This window comes from Athalia rosae, chromosome 1 (assembly GCF_917208135.1).
Source record: "Athalia rosae chromosome 1, iyAthRosa1.1, whole genome shotgun sequence".
Lineage (NCBI taxonomy): Eukaryota > Metazoa > Arthropoda > Insecta > Hymenoptera > Athaliidae > Athalia > Athalia rosae.
Window position 1 is genome coordinate 21,712,326 of NC_064026.1, and position 22,412 is coordinate 21,734,737.

At 41.4% G+C, this 22,412-nt stretch overlaps 1 protein-coding gene across 8 annotated transcripts in view; it reads left to right on the forward strand.

Annotated features, from left to right (window-relative positions):
* LOC105691393 (synaptotagmin-7) overlaps positions 1–22,412 on the forward strand; it is a 169,508-nt gene that overhangs the window by 128,712 nt on the left and 18,384 nt on the right. For 5 of the 8 annotated variants that reach the window (XM_012409835.3, XM_012409834.3, XM_048657758.1 and 2 more), the window contains one exon: positions 20,225–20,236. In XM_012409835.3, coding sequence (XP_012265258.2) covers positions 20,225–20,236 — 12 coding nt within the window. Of the gene's footprint in view, positions 1–13,638; positions 13,884–20,224; positions 20,237–21,486; positions 21,630–22,412 lie in introns of those variants that run through there. The other 3 variants (XM_020855444.2, XM_012409837.3, XM_048657762.1) reach the window with 3 other exon arrangements.

The window sequence follows — 22,412 nt, forward strand, 5'->3', positions numbered from 1 at the left end:
GGACTAATGAAAGCTGAGAGGATGAGATGTTTTCCCGATTTCTAACGATCGCGAACGCTAACCGTTTTCGCTTCGCGTGACTAAAAACGAGAGGTGACTAAATAATATCGGAGATGGAATAAAGGAGTGAAACATTGAATTCAAATATCCTCAATTTCGATCTGCCAGATGTAATACGTTACATGTGAAGAGAATATACAAAAAGCATTCAGCCGGCACCTCCGAAAGATATTACTTTCTTCTAAGATATTTCAAAGACAGATACATCGAGTCCTTCGTGGCAGCCATTTTCTTTTATACGATAGCGTTTTTTTTTGTCTGGATTTTGATTTTCGTCTGTCCGTTTGTTTTATTCAGCCCTTTTTACAATCGTAGGATCTAACTTGACTCGGCATCACCTAGAGACATTTTGTTTTCCTCTGGCTACAGCCACATAGAATCCTTTTAGATTCTAGTCTGACACCTCACGGATATCCAAAGCCGCAACGGAACAGCGGCCATAATCTGCGAAAGCAAATGAATTGTACGGAGTATTATTGAAGATAATAAAGTCTTAGGCAATAGCTTTTTACGGGATGGTAAAAAGCTAAGGGCCTATTAGTGATATATACCGCAAGAGAGCCAAAAACGAGTTGGTGTCGAAGTAGCTGTACATGAAAAAACCAAGACGAAGCGAAAAAGAAGGGTCGCTCGGATTATCAATCAAGTTCAGAAAATTGGGCGCGCTGCCGGTGTAGACCATTTGGTAATTGAAAATCTTGAGGCTACACGCTCCTCTGACCTAGAATAAAAGACATTAGCTTGGTTAGGCGGAAAGAAAAGCCCGTGTCTTCTTTGTCACATTTACTTTTTCCATTAAGGTGTATGTAAAGGTATAAGACGTGTAATACGTTCGAAATCTCCTTGGACGAGTGCAAGCTCAGGTGGGAGTGGAATATATTAATTGAAGAAAATGCAGATAACGTTATATACCTATGCGTAACATTCAATTACAGAGTGGATCTCTCAATTTTTATTTCAAACGCACCTTCAAATCGAGACTATTCCTTATACAATTGTTTTCCCTTTTTCTCCATTCATTGATTCTATATTTTGCCGAAACGGACACCGTTCTAAATTGCTTTTGGAATCAATAAACTCTGCACTATAAGTGTCACGCTCTACACGAATCGATCGACTGTAGTTGTAACATTTCCTTGTGACCATGGCGTGTTTACCCGACAATTTCGGCTCGAATTTATACCTGTATTAAATGCGTGCATACATAATTTACATATACACGGATAAATATTAATTATTTATTACAAAAACAGACCACCGAGTATATTATTTTTAGCTGTAATAATAACTACGCGGTATGTACCTATGTAGCTGTTCATTTTACAAATTCTGTATACGCGGTTAGGGTTAGAAACACGAATATACGTATAGTATACAGCTTTTGTGGCTACGTAAGTTGTTGAAAACTTAGATTAATTTTCCCTGACGGAACTTCGTCGGAGAAACCGGAGCACGCACTTTTTCTCTCTCCGGGATATAGAAAGCTGCGTCAGCATTATGAAAAATCGCCTATTTACCGCATACGACGGTCATGTTCTTTATAACGTATGTATCGTGGAAAGAAATATTACGTCATCTCTCCGCTCGATGCTTCTCCTGCTCGATATCGACGAGAATATTTGAAAAGTTTTCGCCCGAAAATCGACCTTGACCTCCGAGAAACTCAGGGTGAAGATTTTCCATTGACTCAGGAGAATCTGATCGTCGAAAGAACGAAGACTGAATGAACTATATCACAGTGCGGTGACGTAGCATTTTGTTCCACCCTGTACGCATTTGATACGACGCATAAGCGGCTTTTATAGCTATGAGATCTGGGAATGGAAGCTGTATAATCTACGTCGGGTCCCTTCTGGATTTCATAACACCGTCCCGCAAAGTCTGTGAGTCTACGTTCGCCGTAGCTAAATTCGTTACCCTCTGATACGAAGTGAATCCGAAATTTCTCGATTTCTCAAGATTTCCAGAAAGTCGGGCGGATACGGGGTGGATAACGTGAATTTCGCTCGGGGAAAACTCTTCGCTGCAAAAAGTATAATCTATAGCGCCGAAAATCCCGTGAAACATTATTCATTCCAACAAGACTTAAAAGTTAAGCGTGAAACAGGCAGAATTCAAAGATGAAATAATATTTCACAAATTCATCCTCAGAGACTATTGAGTCGGTTAATTTTTCCTCATTCAACTTTTGTGAGAAAATTTTACGCTCGACCATAAATCTCCACAAACGTCATAATCATAGCCGCGTCAGATCGTTGGTGCGTGTGTATACATACGTACAAAGTTGTATGTATACTTTATCATTATATAATCATACAAACTATTCCCGATTTACGACCGCGCGTGAGAATTTCATCCACACAGTTTAGCTGCACGCGAATTTCCATTTACGAACTAATATCCAAAGCTCGACTAAGCGAGTAGGTCGTACATAATCTATCGAAGCATATAGATATATCGATATCTATGATTGAAGCCAATCCGATCCGTGCCACCGTTCCGCAGGGTTTATCGTCAGTCCCGTCAGGAAATAAATATTGGAGTTCATCGATGCTCACTTTCGATCTCGTCGGACCAAAAGTTTCACGTATTATACCATCGATATGGTGACATTTAATCCGTACAGGGAGATGTACGTCAAACTATAACACGAACAACGGTGAGCTCGTTGAGTTTATTAATTTTAATCTTGTCTAACTTTTAGGCAGACGTTGTTTTCACGCGGAATTGATCGACTGTAGGTATATTTAAGGTTTTGCTCGTTCTTCTTTTCCCCCATTTTTTCATGAATTATTTTGCTTTATTTGTCTATCGATAATAAATCACGTGAGAAAAACGACAGATGAAATGCTGCCGGCGGTTCGCATGATCGACCGTTTGAATAATTGATGACGTCGCCCGCGGACGCCTACGCGGGTATGAAAAAGTCATCGCCGCTTTTTTATTCCTACGTATCTTTATTCCCTCACAGATTCAGTTTCACCGTATTTTCGAGCTTCGAAGGACTCCTCTAGAGCAGTGTTAGGTAATATCGCAGCGATCTCGATTCCCTCCTAGCCGAGCAAACTTTCGGGCTATTTTCACTACACATATAGACAGACCGAGCAATATCCATCCAACTCGTTACATACGTATACATACACGGATATATACCGTTGGAAAATTGTATTCTGGCATTGTGGCATGAAGCAGCTTTACGCCCTTCTGTTCTTTTTTTTCCTTCTTTCCCCCCATGTATATTTCCCTCTTCCGAGAGCTGAGATCTCCCTCTCTATTTTTCTTCGTTCAATCTCCTCTAGCTCCTAGACTCATTATACTTTATAATGTCGAGCAAATAAATTCAATATAATCTTTAAATTGAAGTTGAAGTGGCTTATATTGTCCCCAGAGATAGAGGTACGTCTATCCATTCGTCCGACTGCAGACATTCCTTTCACTTCCCTCCGCGTCATGAATTCCCTATAGGTATACACACATATATATATATAATGCGTTTGGACTGCCAAATTAACTCTCCGTGCAGCTAAGTTGGCAGAGCTTTCGAGACCGGTAAAAAAGACTGACAATGAGTGAGAATCGTATGTTTTGTTTATTTGTTTTCAAACAAATGTGAAAATTTCACGATTCTTGTTTATTGAGTGAAAATGTCACGGTTACGTTGATAAAACTTGAGCTACCACCGAGTATGTTATATGCTTGAATTTTGTGGCAAACGCGATACGAAGCTTCTCAATTTCAATACCATTCAAAAATAAGTTTTGTAATATTTCCCTGTCGTGTTCAACATCAGAATTTTCAAGGGAATCTAATCTGTTTTCGAAATGGCGTTGATAGAAATGTATACCATACATATCCATAGAATACCGTTACGTTATCTGACTAGCAATAGCTCGTGGACAACCTGTTGAGCCATTTTGTTGACAAGAAGCCTACACACGGCTATACAAATATGCAACTATCACTTGCAAAGAGGTAAGAATCAATCGATATGCCATACTTACGTGGCAAACAACGAAGGTAGTTAAGGTCAAACACGATCCTTGCATGTTATTAATCGACCCGCCATCTTCAACGTTTTATCATCGACGAACGTTCGCCTCTTTAACTGAATCCATTATTTCTCACTTGATCACGTCTCCGTGCGTCCCAGATCTTTCGTTATAAATGTCTTCGGGTAAAAAAGTAGAACGTTACATAGAGACTTGTTTCCGCGGTGCACGGGGAGCGAGCTCCTCAATCAAATAAAGATTACTCTCAGAGCTCGTGGCATGCACATTTCGTTATATTACTCCCGGCTCTAACGGTGGGGTCCGCGTTGTCTGATGTTTCTTCATACTCCGTAAAAATTAATGGATTCTCTTAATTTTTATTTCCACCGCGTTGTATAACGCGACAAAAATACTGGAACATCGTATATCCGTGCTTCGAAATAATTTTCCACGGGCTCCGCAGGACTTTGAGAAGTAGTAGGTACCGACGTCGCTTCAAAGAGCTTTGTAGTTTCTGACACGGTAGCACCCAAACGCCGCACAGATTTCTCAACAATAGCAGCTGCAAGGTCACATCTATGGGTATATTATTTGCGCATCTACCAACGCCACGAGCTTTCGCAAGTTCCGTACTCATTACGTAACAGAAAATTCTCTGACCTAAATTCATCCATGAGATAACCGAAAGACGTATAATTTTACCAGGTATGCGACTACCGCGCGCTGCGCGCTCCCGAAGCTGCCTATGTACGTTTCGCTTTTTTTCTCCAACTTCATAGCCCTCTGATTTTACTTATTCACGTGACCGTTCACCCTCGGTCATCCGTGCACATCTGTATTACTCCCATTCGTTCGTTCGACGGTCATTAATTTTTTTCGAATCGTGCGGCGCATAAAATGATAACGGGCTCACGGGTTTCCGGATCGAAAGTACCATAAAATGGAGAGCTTCGATACCCCGCTGCCTGAGGCGGCCACCCTTCGGTTGTACGACTATCGCACGCATACAGTCGGGTTTCCACTCGGTTCTCCAAACGATCGGAATACCCAACGCTTTTGAGGAGGAAAAAACGAAAGATGAAAAATAAGTCAATGATTCTGCCCATGAATTTATCGTTTGCAATATATCGCGAGACACTCCTTGTCGTTCAACTTGTTGACATCGTATATATATATAATCTCGGAACTCTTTGCTGCGACATGGACTGGGATTTATGGTGTATAAACTCATCTGTATAGGTATAATGTAATGTTGAAGGAAGCATACGGTATAACCTTCGGTAACAAGCTCGGTCATCACTGTGAAAGCTCTTCAACGGAATATTACAAGATCCGGCCATTAGTTTAAAAAGCTCGCTACGCATGAATTCCAAGAGTAAGTACGGGCAGATATAAAAAAGACTTATTTTGCAGTAGAGTCTCAAGTATGACTCATGATGTATAGGTGATAGCGACGACTACGTATAATATGTCTTTTCATCTTCATTTCCACGTACATATTTCAACAACGCGGTGACAAGGTTACGTACTTACATTTGTTATTCATAATTCTGATGGGACGATTCACGTAGAGATTTCGAGTTATAAGTGATTTGTGAAATTTTAATGAATATCGTTAATCCATGTCAACGCAACCAGCTCGTTACAAGTTTAATGGATTCCGCGGGTTGTTTGCCGATGGAAACTAGGGATTGGGTCACTTTTTATATCATCGGCTACGTTACGCGGGCTGAGTTAATCCGCTAAAAATTGCCGAACGATATATAAGGTCCATGTTAGAAAGAGCTCTTTTCTTAACTTTTTTCGTCATCACCCAGAAATATAATACCAATTTTTAATTTTTTTTTTTTGGTGCAGTGGTGTGAAAATATTTTTGACACGGAAGTAAGAGCGGTACGCATGATTCCTGTACGGCTATACCCAAGGATTCTTAGCACGGAATGTACAAGGGTAAGGTTAGGCCCTTGAATTACGACGCACGACGTCATAAAGCATCCAAAATTATTCCTCCTGCGTCTGAAAAGATGGGCTATTACTTTTTCTAACTTTCACGCCGAGCACCCCGAAAAAATAACTTTGGATTTCTCGTCCGGGGATAATTCGTGGGAATTTAAAGCCTCACCTCTTATTAATATTTCACGCATCGCACCACAGTGGTTCGTCGGTAAAATGATTTTTCCGTTTTTTTTTTTTTCCTCGATGTAGCCCTTTTTCATTTACTCCTTTCAAACGCGAGTTCGCAGAGTTCACGGTTCGTGTCGCATCGCCTATCGACAAAGACACCGGGCCACCGAACAAAGAGAATTCTCTCAGAATCGTTTATAGGTGTGCGAAAGGACTCGGGTATTCGTGACATTTCTCGAGTTTAACGGAATAGAAAATTCTCTCGCAATTAGAGCTTTCATAAATTGCAATTAATCTGGAACCGAGATCATCTGGTTGGCTAAACCGTGTATGAAGACGTCGTGAAATTGAAAGCCACTTTTGTCTCACGAAAAGAAAATTTTGCAAAAAAATCTATTGACAAATAAACATTGAGAAAAAAAAAAAAAGGTCAAGTGTGTAAAATTTGTGTCGTTAGTGTCGTTCCAGCGTGTATGGATTTTATTTTCAACCGAGTGGAAAAAAAAGAAATCTTCAAGTATCATCGGTGACACCTTATATGTATAGAGAGGGCTACAGCACGGGATTTATACGTGAAGAGAATCGCCGGTTCCCGAGATAATTTTTGCAACGCAAAGTTGAACACGAGATGACGTGCGAAAAATCCTATACGGATATAAATTACGGTACGCACATACACGTGAAACTCATCGATCCGTTCCGTTGAATATTTACCGAATTAACTGAGTGCAGTAGAAGATAAAAATTTTATAGCTGTCGATGCGGGTAACGTGAAATAAATTCACGAGAGTTTGTAAAAAAAAAAAAAGTCATTCATCATCTCAATTTATGGATTTTTCAAATCACTCGAAGCACACCGTGTAAAAAATGTCCCGTCATACCACACCGCGGAGTTTCGAAAGCGGCCATGATTCGAATTTTCGTGTACACGGGGTACCGCCGTTTCACGTCTCGCGCATTGCTTTTGCTTAATATATTTATTCGGGAGATACGGCTTGTGAATTTTGTTACACAGTGGGGGTAGATTTGCGAGCGGTTACACGGACGCGGGAGGTAGACAGCGATTTTAGAGGGGAGAAATACCATCGAGTATAATACCAGCCTCGCGCCATACACCGCCACCACTGTGTTCCCTCGCCTGTTCTATTAGCACGAAATTTATGTCTTGAGAATTTCGCGCTCCCAATGTAGACGAAACCCCCTTTAATTGGTCAACCCCCTCCGACTATGTCCTACGCTGTTTTCAAATTAAAGTTACTCTTTGGCCCCGACGCTTCCAAAGGGATACCAAGTTATTTCATTTATTTATCCGATTATTTATCTTTGTTGGCCTGCTAATCATTATACATACATATGTAGACGCTTGTGTACTTGCACATCATTGAGAATATGTATATTTTGAGCAGATATCCATATACCATATACCGCGTTTTCAGTTACGCGAGTACACAAATGAATAGATCGTTCGATTCCCCTGCAGCCCTCGCCGGACTTACAAGGTCAAATCCTGTACGAGGTAGTAACATGTGGTGGCTTTCGGTCTCGTGGCATTCAGCCAAGAGGTTTGAACTTTGGAAAGGCGAAATCTCGCGGCGTGGAGGTACCTGTTGCTCGACTCGGCAGCTGCTCTTTGCAGTGACCTGCTGAACGTGCAACAAATCCTTTTTCGCCGGTATATACGTGCGATATGTTCACGTGCGCTTATTTTGCTACCGGAATTGTAAGTTTGCGAAAGATTAATATGTGTGGTATACAGACACGCGCGCACATACGTACTCGTGGAAACTATAGGGACGTTGGAATTCCGCTTGAAAGCTAGAAACGAAAGACGACATCGACTCGAAACTTTCTCGAGGAATTCTTTTGGCCCGACGGGAAATCAGGGGAAATTATCTACTTCCGGTTAGAGTCAATCAGTTTTCTGGAAAGATCATAAATATTGAACGAAGGTCGCTTATTCGACTGTTACTTGAACGGTTCCTTCCGCGCACCCATGATACCCCTCTTTTCCCTAGTTTCGTTGATTCTCACAATCGGCTCATAACAGAGTGTCAACTTTGCCCGTGGCGACCCGGACAGGCAGGCGGCCTGATCGTGGTAGTTGGTTCGCATCGATCCGTCGGCTCCCCTACTACCTCGTCGTCGACCTGGTGCCCGGACCGCCGACGAACAGGAGCGTGAGTCCATTTCCTGCCCTCTCAGCCCTCCTCGAAGCCGCTTGTCTTTCCAGACTACTAGATAAGTTCCCCAGGAGACGTTGCGGTCCGTACGCGAGTAACGTCTTTGCGACCGTACGATCTTGCGATCGACTCATTTTTTCTTTTTCTCTTCTTTCGTCATTCACCTGCTATTCCGTTGATTCGTCGCACATTGCATTTCGATCTACCTGCTATTTTTCATTTTTTTTTTTTTTGGTTATCATTATTAATTTCATCGTTGACCTCGTATCCGGACGTTCGAGGAAAAAAATTTCGGAAATGAAAAAGTTTCGCTCAGATTTTGTCAACTTATGAAAGAGGGAACGCCTTTTTATAGCTTACCACCACAGCCACGGCGGACCGGATCGGGCGTAGTCTTTTGGTAATATCGATGACGTCGGCTTTTCATTTTTCTTTTTCTTTTTTCATCTTTCGTTTTACCTCCGCGTATTAGATGCCGCAGTTTTTCATCGCAAATCCGACGATATTATCGGCGGAATTGCGCAAGAGGTAGGATGGACGGATGAGAAAATCCTCCTTTGTTGGACGGAAATTCCGCTATCTTTGTTCTTTATTACGGACGTATAATTCCTACCATACATGTTTTCATGCGTTACACGTGCTTCTATCATGTACCCACATAATGTTAACGATCATTTCGTAAACGTGCGTGCATATATGGATACGCACTTCCCTATAACCGTTTCGCATCAGCAGCGCGACATTGTCCGTCACAGGTGATACAATTCCTCGATTTTTTTCGCACTGACTACGTTACATTTTCAACGGTGATAAAAAACCAGCAGAAGCGAAAATCGTCCGCCGCATACGCGAGCGTGAGCCGGGCTATTATATACTTGAAAAAAAGCAATATTCCCACCTCCTCTACATAATTCCCAATTGTATTTTTCTTCGCCCCTGGAATGACGAGATCTACTCAAAGTATTAAATTCAGAGGTAAAAAATAAAAACGCGGGGGTTTAAAATTACGAAATTTTGTTGCTTTGTTTATTTTTTTTTTTTTATATTTATTTTTCAGCTTACTCGGCTGAAAATTTGGAGTAATGAAAATATTTTGGTTAAAACATAGTACTCGAGGATTTTTCATCACGTATACTCAACGTGTTGTAACGGTGCCTATGCTCGTAGACGTGCGGTGTGTTTAAAATATATGAGTTCGACAAATGTATGTACTTTCTTCTGGATGCTGGGTCCTTTGTTTGATTGATCGATCTTCTTTTTCATGTAATAACTCCACCTCTATCGGTAGAGTTACTGCATTCCTACCCCTACCAAGAGGACACATTGACTCAAAGTCCCGTTGAATCAGCTGCCGCATTTTTCTCCGGCTGCAGCGATCGCCTCTCGAGTAACAATATACATTCAAGGATGGAAAACGGCGGAGTTGAAGAACTCTTAGAATCGATAGGAGAAATTGGATGAAAAAGGAGAGAAAAAAAAGAAATTGGTATACATAGTCGTCGTAAAAGAAGTACCTAAACCTCCGAAGCGGAAAGAGGAAGATGAAGCAGAATGCGTTTTCTCGTTTGATTATATCGTATTATATTCAGAATGATTCTATGTAAGTGTGTATATATGAACTGCAAACTCTGCAAAGTAGGTTAAACACGAAAAGTAGACAATGTCGTCAAGTATTTCACTCAGTTCGCTTCGCGCTGCTCGTCCGTTTCCGTGATAATACCAATTATTTCAATTATATTCGTACCCGACGAAAATTCAGAGTTTCACTCCGACGGCGTTGAAATCCTGTCGCATTTCAATTGGCGCGCGATATTATTGTCATCGCTGATCACAAAACAATTTTGAACGGACGGGAAGATTTTTGGTTCCACGAACTCGTCGATTGCATTGTCGGAATACGTCATGTCCACGGAACTGTATACACATCGAAGTTTCAAAACGCAATAAATTCAAGTCTCAATTGCATCGCTAATTTTTTCACCGTTACGCCTTTTCAATTAGATTAGTTACGTCTACAGAAATTTCGACAAATTCGCGCCGCACTCGTACGTTCCACACGTATTTGCAATGTATATATACTGTGCGATTACTCGTCCGCGCAGGTTAAAAAGATGGTAATTGGCTATAATTTGTGGGAAATTATGCACCACACGCGCGAATGCACTCGACGCTGAACATATTCGTGTGTGTATCATACCTACGTACGTATACCTATGGAAGCTGAGTAGGTATTGGCGGGACGTTAGCTGGCTTTCTGATATGCCAATCGATATTAACGCTCGAACGTTATCCGTATACGTATGTGGCTATAAGCCACAGGGAATCTCAACCATCCCAAAAGCATACCCCTAGGTATATGTATGCTCGCACGTAATATACCAGCGGACGTAAGTAGATTCAGTCTCTGTACGCGAAGTCAACCGAAACATCCTAATTGACTAATACATGGCCAACTCTCATGTTCGTTTCAGTAGTTATCGATCTTCCGCGTCTCGTACTTCAATCCGTTATTATTTCAAGATGTGAGTCGGTAATCTTGCGTGTACAAAGCCCGTCCAAATTACGAGTGTAATACGCAACTGTGAACAGAAAAGTAGATACGCGCCGCGCCGCGGGTAGCCAGTTCTTGCACGGGTTGTTCTATACGTAACACGTAATTCTAAAGCTGTTGTTTCGTTTTGTACATCTTATCGTCAGTCTGTGCGCCGGATGAAAATTACAAAATAGAAAAGATGTAGAAGGTAGAATACCTAGAGTCGTGCGATTCTCGGTGCGAAATACATCCTCGAGGTCGGGCTGGAATATCATATTTGATTAAATCCACCCGACGCCCAACTTTTTCGTTCCCCATTCCGTAAACAACGCGGTTTACTTTTTCGTTTAGTGGCACCCTTTCGCTGTTGCGAGTAAGTGCAGCGTTGCGACTATTGGGGGTTTTAGACAGCTAGGCCAATGACGCAATAGCGCGATAACGTGATTATTTCGTTGTCGAGAGCAAAGTGATTTTACTTCAATGCAACAATCCATTTCAAGCGCACCTGCACTACTGTCGCACTTGAAACTTGATTTGAATCACTTTTATATTCGTACGTATATCGTGTAGTGAATTTTGTTCGACCCGTGTATACAGCCAAAAAATGAACCCCGATGAAGAATTTGAGTAGCACAACGCGGAAGTAAAGACGTGAATGTAAAAGTTCCCTCTCCAAATATATTATCGAAGTCAAATTTGTCGAAAAGTTTAAAATGCGAATGCGCTATATTTCGTGCTCGAATAATTTCTCCTCCGGTTTTGACGATCGACGCAAGGCGCGTTTTTAATTGAGGTATAAAAAATGGAGTGGGCCACCAGCTTACGTAATTTCTTTAATAAAATTTGATCGCAGCCATCTTCGTCCCGTAAAATCTTTGTCGTGGTTCGGGTACCGCAGCTTCGCATCGGGGCTGATATATATAAAAAGTGAAATAATGGAAAAGTTTACGATAGCAAAAGTCATGGTATCGCCTATCGTGATCCAATAGTCGTTCGTTACACATATCCGTAAGTGTCACGATTACGATGAATTATGATAAAACAGATGAGAAGGTATTTGAAAATAATTATCGGCGCTTTGCTCGTTATACCGACCACTGTATGCGAATAAAGTTTTTCAAAGGGCTTTGAAAATTCGTAATTAATGCCTGAAAATTTCATGTAGGAAATTACAAAGGTGACACGTAAGCTTTGTAACCCAATACAGAGCGGGTGTTGAGCAAACATCATATTCCAGTGAAACGTACGTTGCACCAACATCAACATTAGGTTTGCTTCGCGATGTGTTTCTCTGTACGTTCCACCGGAGTACGAGGAGAGAGAGAGAGAGAGAGAGAGAGAGAGAGAGAGAGAAAGGGTGGGTGGATGATGTCGTCATCATTTATGCACAGACACTTGTCAAAGGGCGGGTAACTTTGAACTGTACCTACATGTATTATATATATACCTATATTCAGAAAGTTTGCCACATCGTACACCTTGGTACGACGAGAAATTAAACGTAATTGGACTCGAACCGCGAGCGGTAAAATTAACCGATTATAAATTCTTGAAACTATCAAATGGACGTTCTCGGCGTATGGGGCGTTGTGCATATACCTATAACGTGTCCATATATCCACCCCTCGGAAATAAGTCAATATCGTAAGATACCTCGGCCGCTGTGCCGCGTCAAATTGATATTACGCGATAAAGATATATATACCTATAATAATATCGGCGGGACCAAACCGACGACTTAACCAATCCTAATCTGGAACGACCTCGACTCACCTTGCCTCCGCACCGAGTCACCTCTTTGCCCGGTCGTAACCTTATCTTCGAATCCTGTATCAATGTATATATTTTCACATACCTATACCATACCTACGCCACGTACGTACTTCGTGTGAGACTGTACGGCGTCTAGTCATCGCACCGTGCGCGCGTTTCACCTAGTATGTGTAATTTCTTAACTCACGCGAGAGTATAAAGGCTCCCAGAATAGAGGCGACTAGCACAAGATATCAAACTTTACATAGTTGACCGGGTTTCATCCTGTGATGTAAAAATGATAAAACCTCTCGTACGCGACAACGAATACCTCTGACAGCGAGAGGTAGACGCAGAGATATTACGTGTATCTATGATATGGAAACTCGACGCATATATACATACGTGTCATACTCCCGTGTCGCTATAGTTGACACGGAAACGGATTACAAAAATTTCCTATGCACTCCGCGCCGTGTGGCGTATATTTTCTCTGACATTCAAATTTGTCCAGTTTCGCGTTACACCACCGCATCTTTGGCATGTAAATCACGTAAGATTTATCGACGAGTTATATACGTACACGGTGATCCCATATCACGGTTCTGATTCAAACCAAATGTTATACCTAATTGCTTAATTTTGCCTCCGTGCACCGTTATTTTTGTTTCACAGTGTCTTGAGATACATACTTCTCGTTGAATTTCTTTTCGTTCTCAAGATAAAGGTATCGGACTAGTGCAGCGTACGTCGCATGTACGTGCACTCTGAAAGTGCATAGTTACAACGTAATTTCAACGTAAAATTTACCTTACGTAGCGATACTTCTTACTTCGTGCAAATTTTATACGCTATTTGATATTCCGAATTCATGTATTCCACACGCTCGGTTGACAATAAGATGCAAGAATACATTATACGACACCATGAAACCAAGTTTTATCGCACCGAATTTATTCTCGGTAAAAAAAATGTAATTTTTTTTTTACGTCCCTCACAGTATCAGCGCCCACAATAAGCGGGGTACGTGAAACGAGTAGAACTCGAAAGATTCGAATTGATTTTCAAGGTCTGAAACACGACGACAATGTCAAGAGTCGGTTAGTATAGGATCGAGGCTAGACGATGCCGTTGGATAGAGTCGGTTCGGAAAAGTGAACATTTTATAATAGAATGAAACATGTGGGCTGCTCTCACGAGGTCACTGGAAATTATGGTTGCATTCTTCGAGTACTACACGGCAAGGTAAGATATGCACATGCAAGATAGTAATAAGGAGTAACCGTTATTGAAACAATTTCAAGCATCCAGCCCGTGTTGCCACGTATTTTACAAATGTTCGGGAATACTTCGAACGGCACTTGGACCAGTATTTCTCAACGTACACATAGTTCGAGCGTAGCAAAATTTAATTACACGCTTACGCCACAATCCTAAAGATCATCAATAACAGAGAAGCACCTCGGCCAAACTAAACCTAAGTGACAAACAATTGGACCAAACTTAGCGAACGACCGTCTGCCCTGTGACAAGCTCATCCCTGCGAATTCCGCAGGATATATCGGTATAAGCTCGAAAGGAAGGAGGGCAAGCACGACGTGGCTCAAGGCACGATTATTAAATTTCAAATGATTCTTCTGACGAAAAACGGATCAGCCGGCCTAGGAGTTTAAATATTGTATGATTAATTATCTGGATTGTGCGGAGCGTAGTAGAGCTTCGTTGAAAAGAGATTATCACTTTTTTTTACACGCGAATAATAATTACGCAAATCCCGGCACGCGAATACGCCGCACATGTAGTACCCTCTGTGCAGCTCCACCTGTACTTTACGTCTCGAAAATCTTGCGCGAATAATTTCATAATCAGTACACAGAGCGGTCAATGGTCATACTCATACGTATCGGAACCGGTCAATTAGCCGCATAACTGTCATCAACCGGGTGTTGGATGTTACGGCGGACTCGTGCTCCCGGGACCTCTTTCACCGGAGCCCGTGACCCTGCGAACACGATAACAATGCGACATTGTTTTCCGCAAAATGGCAAGACTCCGTTACATTGGTGGAACAATCAACCGCGAAAACTAATCAGCGTAAAACCATGGTGGTTCAGGTATTTTATTTCATTCCACTTCTTGTAACTACGAGAATCATTAATATATAGAAATACATCTACACGTTTAACATTGTTATCGTGTTCCAGCTCTTCACTACGTGTGTGGGTGGATGGTTACACGACTGTGTATAATCATCTACCTGTTTATGAAACTTTGTACACGTAGCGAGGAGCGTTCGTATTATGCTCGCAGGATGTGTACGAGTGAGTTTGCAGCGTAATTATAGTTGCTTACAGGGAATGCTGGAGTAACAAAAGTGATGGGGTAGCGATACAAGCTCGAACGGTGCGTTCGTGATAATGATACGTGTAGAGAGAGAGAGAGAGAGAGAGAGAACTGCGAAAGGGGTGAAAGACGCGGTGGTATTTGCATCTGGTCTACATGTATTCGGCTGATGGGGTGTTTCATTGTAACGCTCCAGCAAGTCAGATGTGGTTATTGGATATCGAATCGACACACGTGTCACTTGACTATACATGGAGAATGTATCCTCCTGTGTGTTTCGAGTACGCGGAGCGCAGCAATGACGAAGAAAGGAAAAAAAGAAGGAAGGGCGGGAGGGAGGGGGAAGAGGGGGGATGATCGGTACGTACCGTCATGACGTTTGGTCCACTGGATCTAGTTCATTGTACCGGATTTTGAGTGGCATAGAAATGTCAGCTTTGGCTCGAATTCAAATCTGTCCATTTGGGCATACCAGACGGTACACAATATCAGCTTCCGCAGCTTGTTCATCGACGAAACGTATACGGTATTACGAGTGAAGTACCGCTACACGTCTGTCGAGGATCCGAATCGCATTGAGCGAATTTCACTTCTTTATTTTTTGATTTTTTCTTTCTAGTTCCCGTACCGTATACAGTTTCTTCGCCAAGCTTGCTTTTCTAGCTATCTCTTCGACAGCGGTGAGTGGAAGTTTTCTCTTTCAAGGCAAGCGAATATCTGCTTGCGATTCTTCGTCGTTCAGATTCCGTGTTAGGATGCGAGATTTTATAGACCCACTTCAGGAAACACCGCGAACAATTGCAATAAAAGTATCCACAACCCCATTTCACTTTCTACTCAAGTCATATCCGACCGTCTTTTATGCTTTTCTTATCCTGCACCAGGGTTTTTCTATGGCCAGGAAAAATCAATTCAAGTATTCCCGTAAAGCATCGGTTTCACTCGGCCTAGACACTTCTAGACTTTGTTACATTCCGCGTCGTACCACAAATGCCGGCCCATTCGTTCGGAACAAGTATCACTCGCACTTACGTTACTCACGGATTATTTGTTGGTTTGTTTTTTCATTTTGTTGAAAGGTACTCGATTTAATTTTCTAGCAATGCATCGAAAAAATCTCTTTTCAATAAATTAATCAGCAAAATTAGCCTCTTCGTTACCTGCGACTGATGAATACCTTCTCTGAGAGTTTCTTGGATAGAATGACTTTCTCTTCGCTTCATTAATTCTCACGCAGCCCATCTTCAGCTTCATCGACATCGATGATCTATGAAATTTCCACTTTATCGCTAGATTAAACGTGACTAGCTTCAATAGAAGCTTAGTCCGTCGTTACGAAATTCCTGGTATGTGCAGCGCCTGAGCTAAACTACTTGGAGATACTTAATTAGCAGAGCGTTCGTACGGGCCTTATTGTTTCAGGTCATAAATATCTAGTTCTACACTCGTACATTCTACTGTGCTAGCTCTTATTTTCATAGAATTTTTTCGCTTCCGATCCTATTTAGCGCGTGATTCGTCCGAAATCTAACGTAAGTTCAATACAGTGAAGAATTTTAAATTCCGAAGTGATGAATATAAGAACGAAAAAGTTATCGCAGTTTGCTGCGAGTAGAACGGAAAATTTAACGTGTAAAAATCCAGAGCGAAAACCGAACTGCTAGTCGCAGCTGTTTTACAGTTCCTTCCGGTACGGGATATGATTCTGAGATACGACTTCGTACCGAAAAGTTATTTCCGTGCAAAGCCTCCCTTAAATATATACTATAAAATTTAATCCAACTTAACTGCGAAAATTTTCCTTAAACTTTGCAGTAAACAACATGTTTCATATCAGCCCTTTACTGGCTTGGATTGCGTTGAAAAGTAAGTTGATAAAGTTACTTTTTTCGGGTTGGAAGTTATTCGTATTTAGTTTACCCCTGTTTGTGGCTCTTGTACTCTGAAATTCTTGGAAAAGCCCGTGGCGCCGCGTACAGTTTTACCGAAATCTCACCTCACAACTCGTGGAAAACGTTTATCTTAGTTTAACCTGATTCCCCTTTACCTATACCTTGTAATTGAGCCAGAAGCCGTTTTGTTCTTCCGCGCCACCCGAATTAAGCTGACGCAAATACCGTATCAGGCTATCAAAATAACTCACGTGCTTCCCCTACGGGTGTAAAATCAAATTGAGAAATGGGCTCGATTCAGAGACATGTGGCACCTATTACAAGAGCTAATAAAATCGAACAAAAAGAGCGAGTTGTATAATGACATTAAAGCCGGTGAATTGTCGTCTGAAAAAAGTTGATTGAAACTTCTATCGACCGTCAATATTGATTTATCGAAAAACAATCATTTACCGTACGTTGTTATTTCTCCAATGAATTTCCCGCAATTCTGACACAATATTCATGGGATGATAAAATTCCTCTGCTATTGTAGCGAATTGATTGAGCGTTTTCTATTCCCTCGGAATCAGTTTCACTTTGGAGATGATTCGTATACGTGCACAACGTGACAGGCAGATAATCAATATGTGACGAAAGAAATTCCACGTAGATTGATATTCAGTTTTTCGATGATAGGTTCCCTCGACTGATTTAATCATCAAAGTTTTTCACGTTCGTTCTGTTGAGCTGAATGAACAATAGAATCTCGTTGTTTTTTGCGTGATTGGAGAACCGGAGATACCGGTTGAGTGAGCGAAACAAACAAGGGCTGGACGAACGAAGCGAACAAAAGCGATCGAACGCAGAGAAAAGCGACGTCGTGACTATCTCCTCTGGAACAAAATTCGTCGATTGCAATATTCGCTCGAATAAAAAAAAAAAGGCTGGGTCAGACAACGATCTTATAATGAAAAACTTGCGAACGTACGGTACGAAAAATCGACGCAAGTGTGAACCGTCTTGCTGCGAATTGTAACGTTGCGATACGCGTCGGAATAGCTTTTCCTCTGCTACTCCTTACCTTGGAATCTCTGTAAGTTGTAAATCGTGGATTAACCTGGGGACTAAAAAATTTTCGATATATCTATACAAGGTAATACGTTCTACTTGATTTCTCATGGAAATTTTACGGGTTTCTATGAAAATTTGAGGGGAGGAATATCCTTCATCTTTGAGCTCCCGCTAAAGCTCGTCCAGGAAATCCAATTTCCCTCGATTTTGACTCGACAACTTTTTAGTAAACCGCGTGCGCCCACCTTCGAATCAGCGATCAACAAACGATATTCATGCAATCACCATATACACCATCCTTGGAATACCTCGCACTTTTTACATTTCGAACCCCAAATCGTGCAGGCACCCCGGCCAAATGATATCTCCGACTGAAAAAAGGATAAATATATGACTGACTCAAAGAAAGGGGGCTCATTCAATTCCGAAGTTGAGTATGTGTTTCCATGTCAAATACAGCCGTCGTATGAAATATCGTCGGTTAATTTTTTTTTTTTCGTTTCCCTTGCTCATTTTCTTGCTGAGTTTCCCACGTGTGTTCCAAAAGTTTCGATTGATCGAATGCTTAACTGACCATAAAAGGCTATTGGTCAACTCAGAAATTTCACCGTTGTAACCGAAGCGATTGAATGCGACATTTATCACCGGCAAAAAAGCGCCTTCCAAGTCTACAGTTTCGGTGTTCTCGAATAAGTATCTCTTTTTTCAATTCGTTTAGAAATGGCCTACGCTCATTTGATCCTTGACGCAGCCTACGCTGCATCATCTTCCGCGATAGATAGACGTGCGCCTCCAGCACACGTGTTACGAGTTTTGATGCTTTACTCGACTTCACTTTTCATTGTATTCTTGTCGGCCATGCCATCCCAGAGTTTGTTCGCTGTACATACATATATCGTACACAACGATCGTATATACTTACAAACTCATACATAGGTACGAGGAGGGTATGCCTGTGCATAGCTGTAGAAGCTCGATGAGTAGGTGAATAAAGTAAAATGGTGTGTTTGCGGCTTGCGTAGTTTGATTCATGCCGCTTCCACAACCAACGCCGCCGTTTCACCTTGTGATGACCTACTAAGATCCATTGAGCAAAGCAACTACGTCTACGTAACAATAATATTGAGTTTACCTTACCACTCGCCTTACCACACTCCAGAATCCCTGAGAAGTATCGACATCGTCCACGATTGACTCGAGTTATCACTACAAGTGCGAGTGGTTCGAATACCGTTTATCTACAAAATCGGGCTTTGAAGAGCAAAAAAAATCTTTAAGATACAAAAAAAAAAAAAAATGTTTTCGTCAAACTGTTGGGAAAAGGTGCAGCTCGACCCGCACACTAACAAGGTATATTTCTGTTCACGAATTTATTGGTTGCTGTCCAATTCTAGGTGAATCAAAATTCGAAGTCATGCTGCAGACAATATTAACGGAATGAGATTATTTTTTGTATTTTCAACTATAAAGCTGGATGGGAAAATTGAATTGTGATACAGTTCACGAACATGATAATTTGAAGAAAAAAACATCCGGCTCCTGAAAAAGGTGGATTTAATTAACAAAGCTGTGATAACGCGATAACAAGTTACACTCATATCTCATATGGTTGAGCGTTGCTTATGCATTTTAAATTTATCTACCACCCATCACACTGCGCAAATTATATACGCGTATATAGGTATATATATACGTAAAATATATATATTTATGTATAGACAATATATTTACGCACACGTTTATACACGCATATAAAGAGTGTGTTCAATATAATAACCAAGTATTAAAATGCATGGAAAGGCACGTTTTAATTTATGCTTCCGAAGCATGCAACGACGCGAATTTCTTTTTTTTAGATCGTAGAACGCGTGACAACTTTGCTCCCTCGGATGTCTGCCGTGGGTGTACGTATGTACGCATCGATATACTGTACGCGAAACAGAGTAGAGACCTGTTAATACATGTAAAACGTAACATACGTGACGACCTCGTATGCGTTCGTTGATACATGGGATCTATGTATTCGTAAAGCAAAATACCCTACTTAAATTGATTGTGTATACGACCGTATGTACATCTCTCGCCCTATCCCACTCGTAATTACACACGGATTGAAACCTCTGTATTCGTCGTATGCGAGACACGTGATAATATTGAACGTTGCTAATACAGCTGTTATACGTGAACATGTAACGTACCTAACCATGGGATGTTCAACTAATGCGATCACGCTTCCAATTTGTTTTGTTCCATGTGGTGGCTCCTGGGTTCCTCTTTGGTTCATGGATCGTTCTGCAGAGCCCAACTGGAGTGAGTATGATAATACAAATTTTCAAATTTTTTACCATGAATACGTAAGAATTGCGATAAACATTATTCAAGATAAGAGAAAAGCAGATTCAGCGCGTAATAGAAAATATTCATAATTTCCGCTCCTGTCGACTTCAAAATGTATGTATATAATACATAAGTCTCCAGTTGAATGATTCAACAAGTGCACGACGCGTGCGGGTTTTATTCTCAAAACTGAGCGTAACATCGTCAAGTGGGTTGTAACCAGTGCCCCATGTTATACTGTAACTAGAATCGTAGCTAGGACCTGTAGCCAAACCTTCGATGGCATAGATAGCGATACATATTATGACCTATCGGATCAATTTTCTTGATTAGAAACAGTTAAAATCTTCATACACCTTCCCAGCTCTCATTTTATTCGTCCGTCGTATCTTTCTACCGGTGTTATTTGTTTTTACGCGTGCAATCGAGATCCTCGCTCGGATTTTACGCCCTTGCACTACCTCCGCCTGTTCGGATTTCCTCTCTCGTGAGAACTGAACCGGTGAGTTTTTACTCGAAGTAAAAGTCTTTTCCCTCGTTGAAAAAGTTTTCACTGAAAGCGTCGGATTCTTTTGCTCACGTGATAGGGTAAATAAAATGAAGTAAAAATAATAGGCGGCGTGCAGCTACCGAAACAGAAATACAAGCCTCGCGACAAATTCTACCGTTGATTAGATTCCGATCCCTTGGTCATATGTTACAGGAGCTTCTTTTTCCTCCTTTTAGAGATAAACGTACATATATACGTATTGGATCCGTTCGTATGTAGATGTAACTCACTAACTCCTGGACGAATTAACAGCTTCCGCAAGAGCAGCAGCTCGCGCTACGCTACTCGCTGAGATATCTTGGTCTGAAAACAGCGTTAAACTCGTGCTGAAAGCTGCAACGAATAGACAAGCACTCCGTGAACGAGTGCCGCGTTCGGAATACGAATGAACTTTGCCGCTTCCAAAGCAACGCTGGCTCAAGGGGAAGAGTAGAAAGACGTCGCGACGCTGCGGCATGAATCTGTAAAGGATGAGCCAACGGAGAGCGAAACTACAGGGGACGGGGTGAACGGAACTGATTCCGCGAAGAACAACCCCCCCTCGGAGATAACCACTGTACAATGTCTACCCCGCAAGAGTTTCAATGCTCCACTTTCTATAATCGAGAACCGCACGGAGCGCTGCAGTCTCGCAACCTCGCGATCACTTATATATTTGTTCTTGTCAGTCCTCCACGATCCTGCGGTTCAAAATAAGATGTTCGCTTCAAGTTCGGGAGATGAACTATCTCTGTTCGTCTTCTTCACTCTTTGTGTAAAATCAGTGTAATTACTTTACCACCCGATTTCAGATTCTCATAGTCAGAAGTTATATCGGTACAGACATGAGTACATAGTTTTCAGACGAAGTAATTCCTGTTATCTTGATTGCAGTGAAGATGAGTTTATATCGAACCGCGGTTTCGGGAAAACAACGATTAAGATATGTTCTAATTCAAGGGGATCTGTTAGAGGTAGATGCGATATGGCTTTGGGGCGGTGTTCGCTTTTGTTGTACGAAAATTCGGTAGGGTGTGAAAATCGATTGTGAGATGAAACTGATGAAACCATAAGATGAAAAGATGATCTCGACTTGTATGGTTTTTGTCATGCAGATAATCGTATTTCACTTCCATGAATAAATTGGAAATTTCAAATATTCCTTAACAAAAGTGTACAAGTGGGTGAAAGTATATGACCTTCTATTCCCTCACTTAAAATTGATGAATCAAAAAAGTCAAATTTTTACGTGGACGGTAACGTGCAGTTTCGAAACAGGAGATGTGGTAGATAAAATTCAAATTATGTAACGGTTCAAAATTTCTAATGAACGGTATTTGATTGAAAACGTATATATAAGAGAACGCGGGTCAATATGGGGTAGCGTAACAGAATGGGGTACTGCAAAGATTTCGTAAAAAATTTGTTCAAAATGATCGAGAAGGACGTCGAACCTCATGTTGGATTGAAATTTTTTTTAATTTTTTTTCTCATAGATACCCCGTACCCCATATTGCCATGCGTTTACCTCTATAATGTATAGGTGCAGGTTCTCTCTCCCCGTATAATTATCTTCCTTTGTATTTCGATAATATAATAGTCATAGGTACACGGTAACGC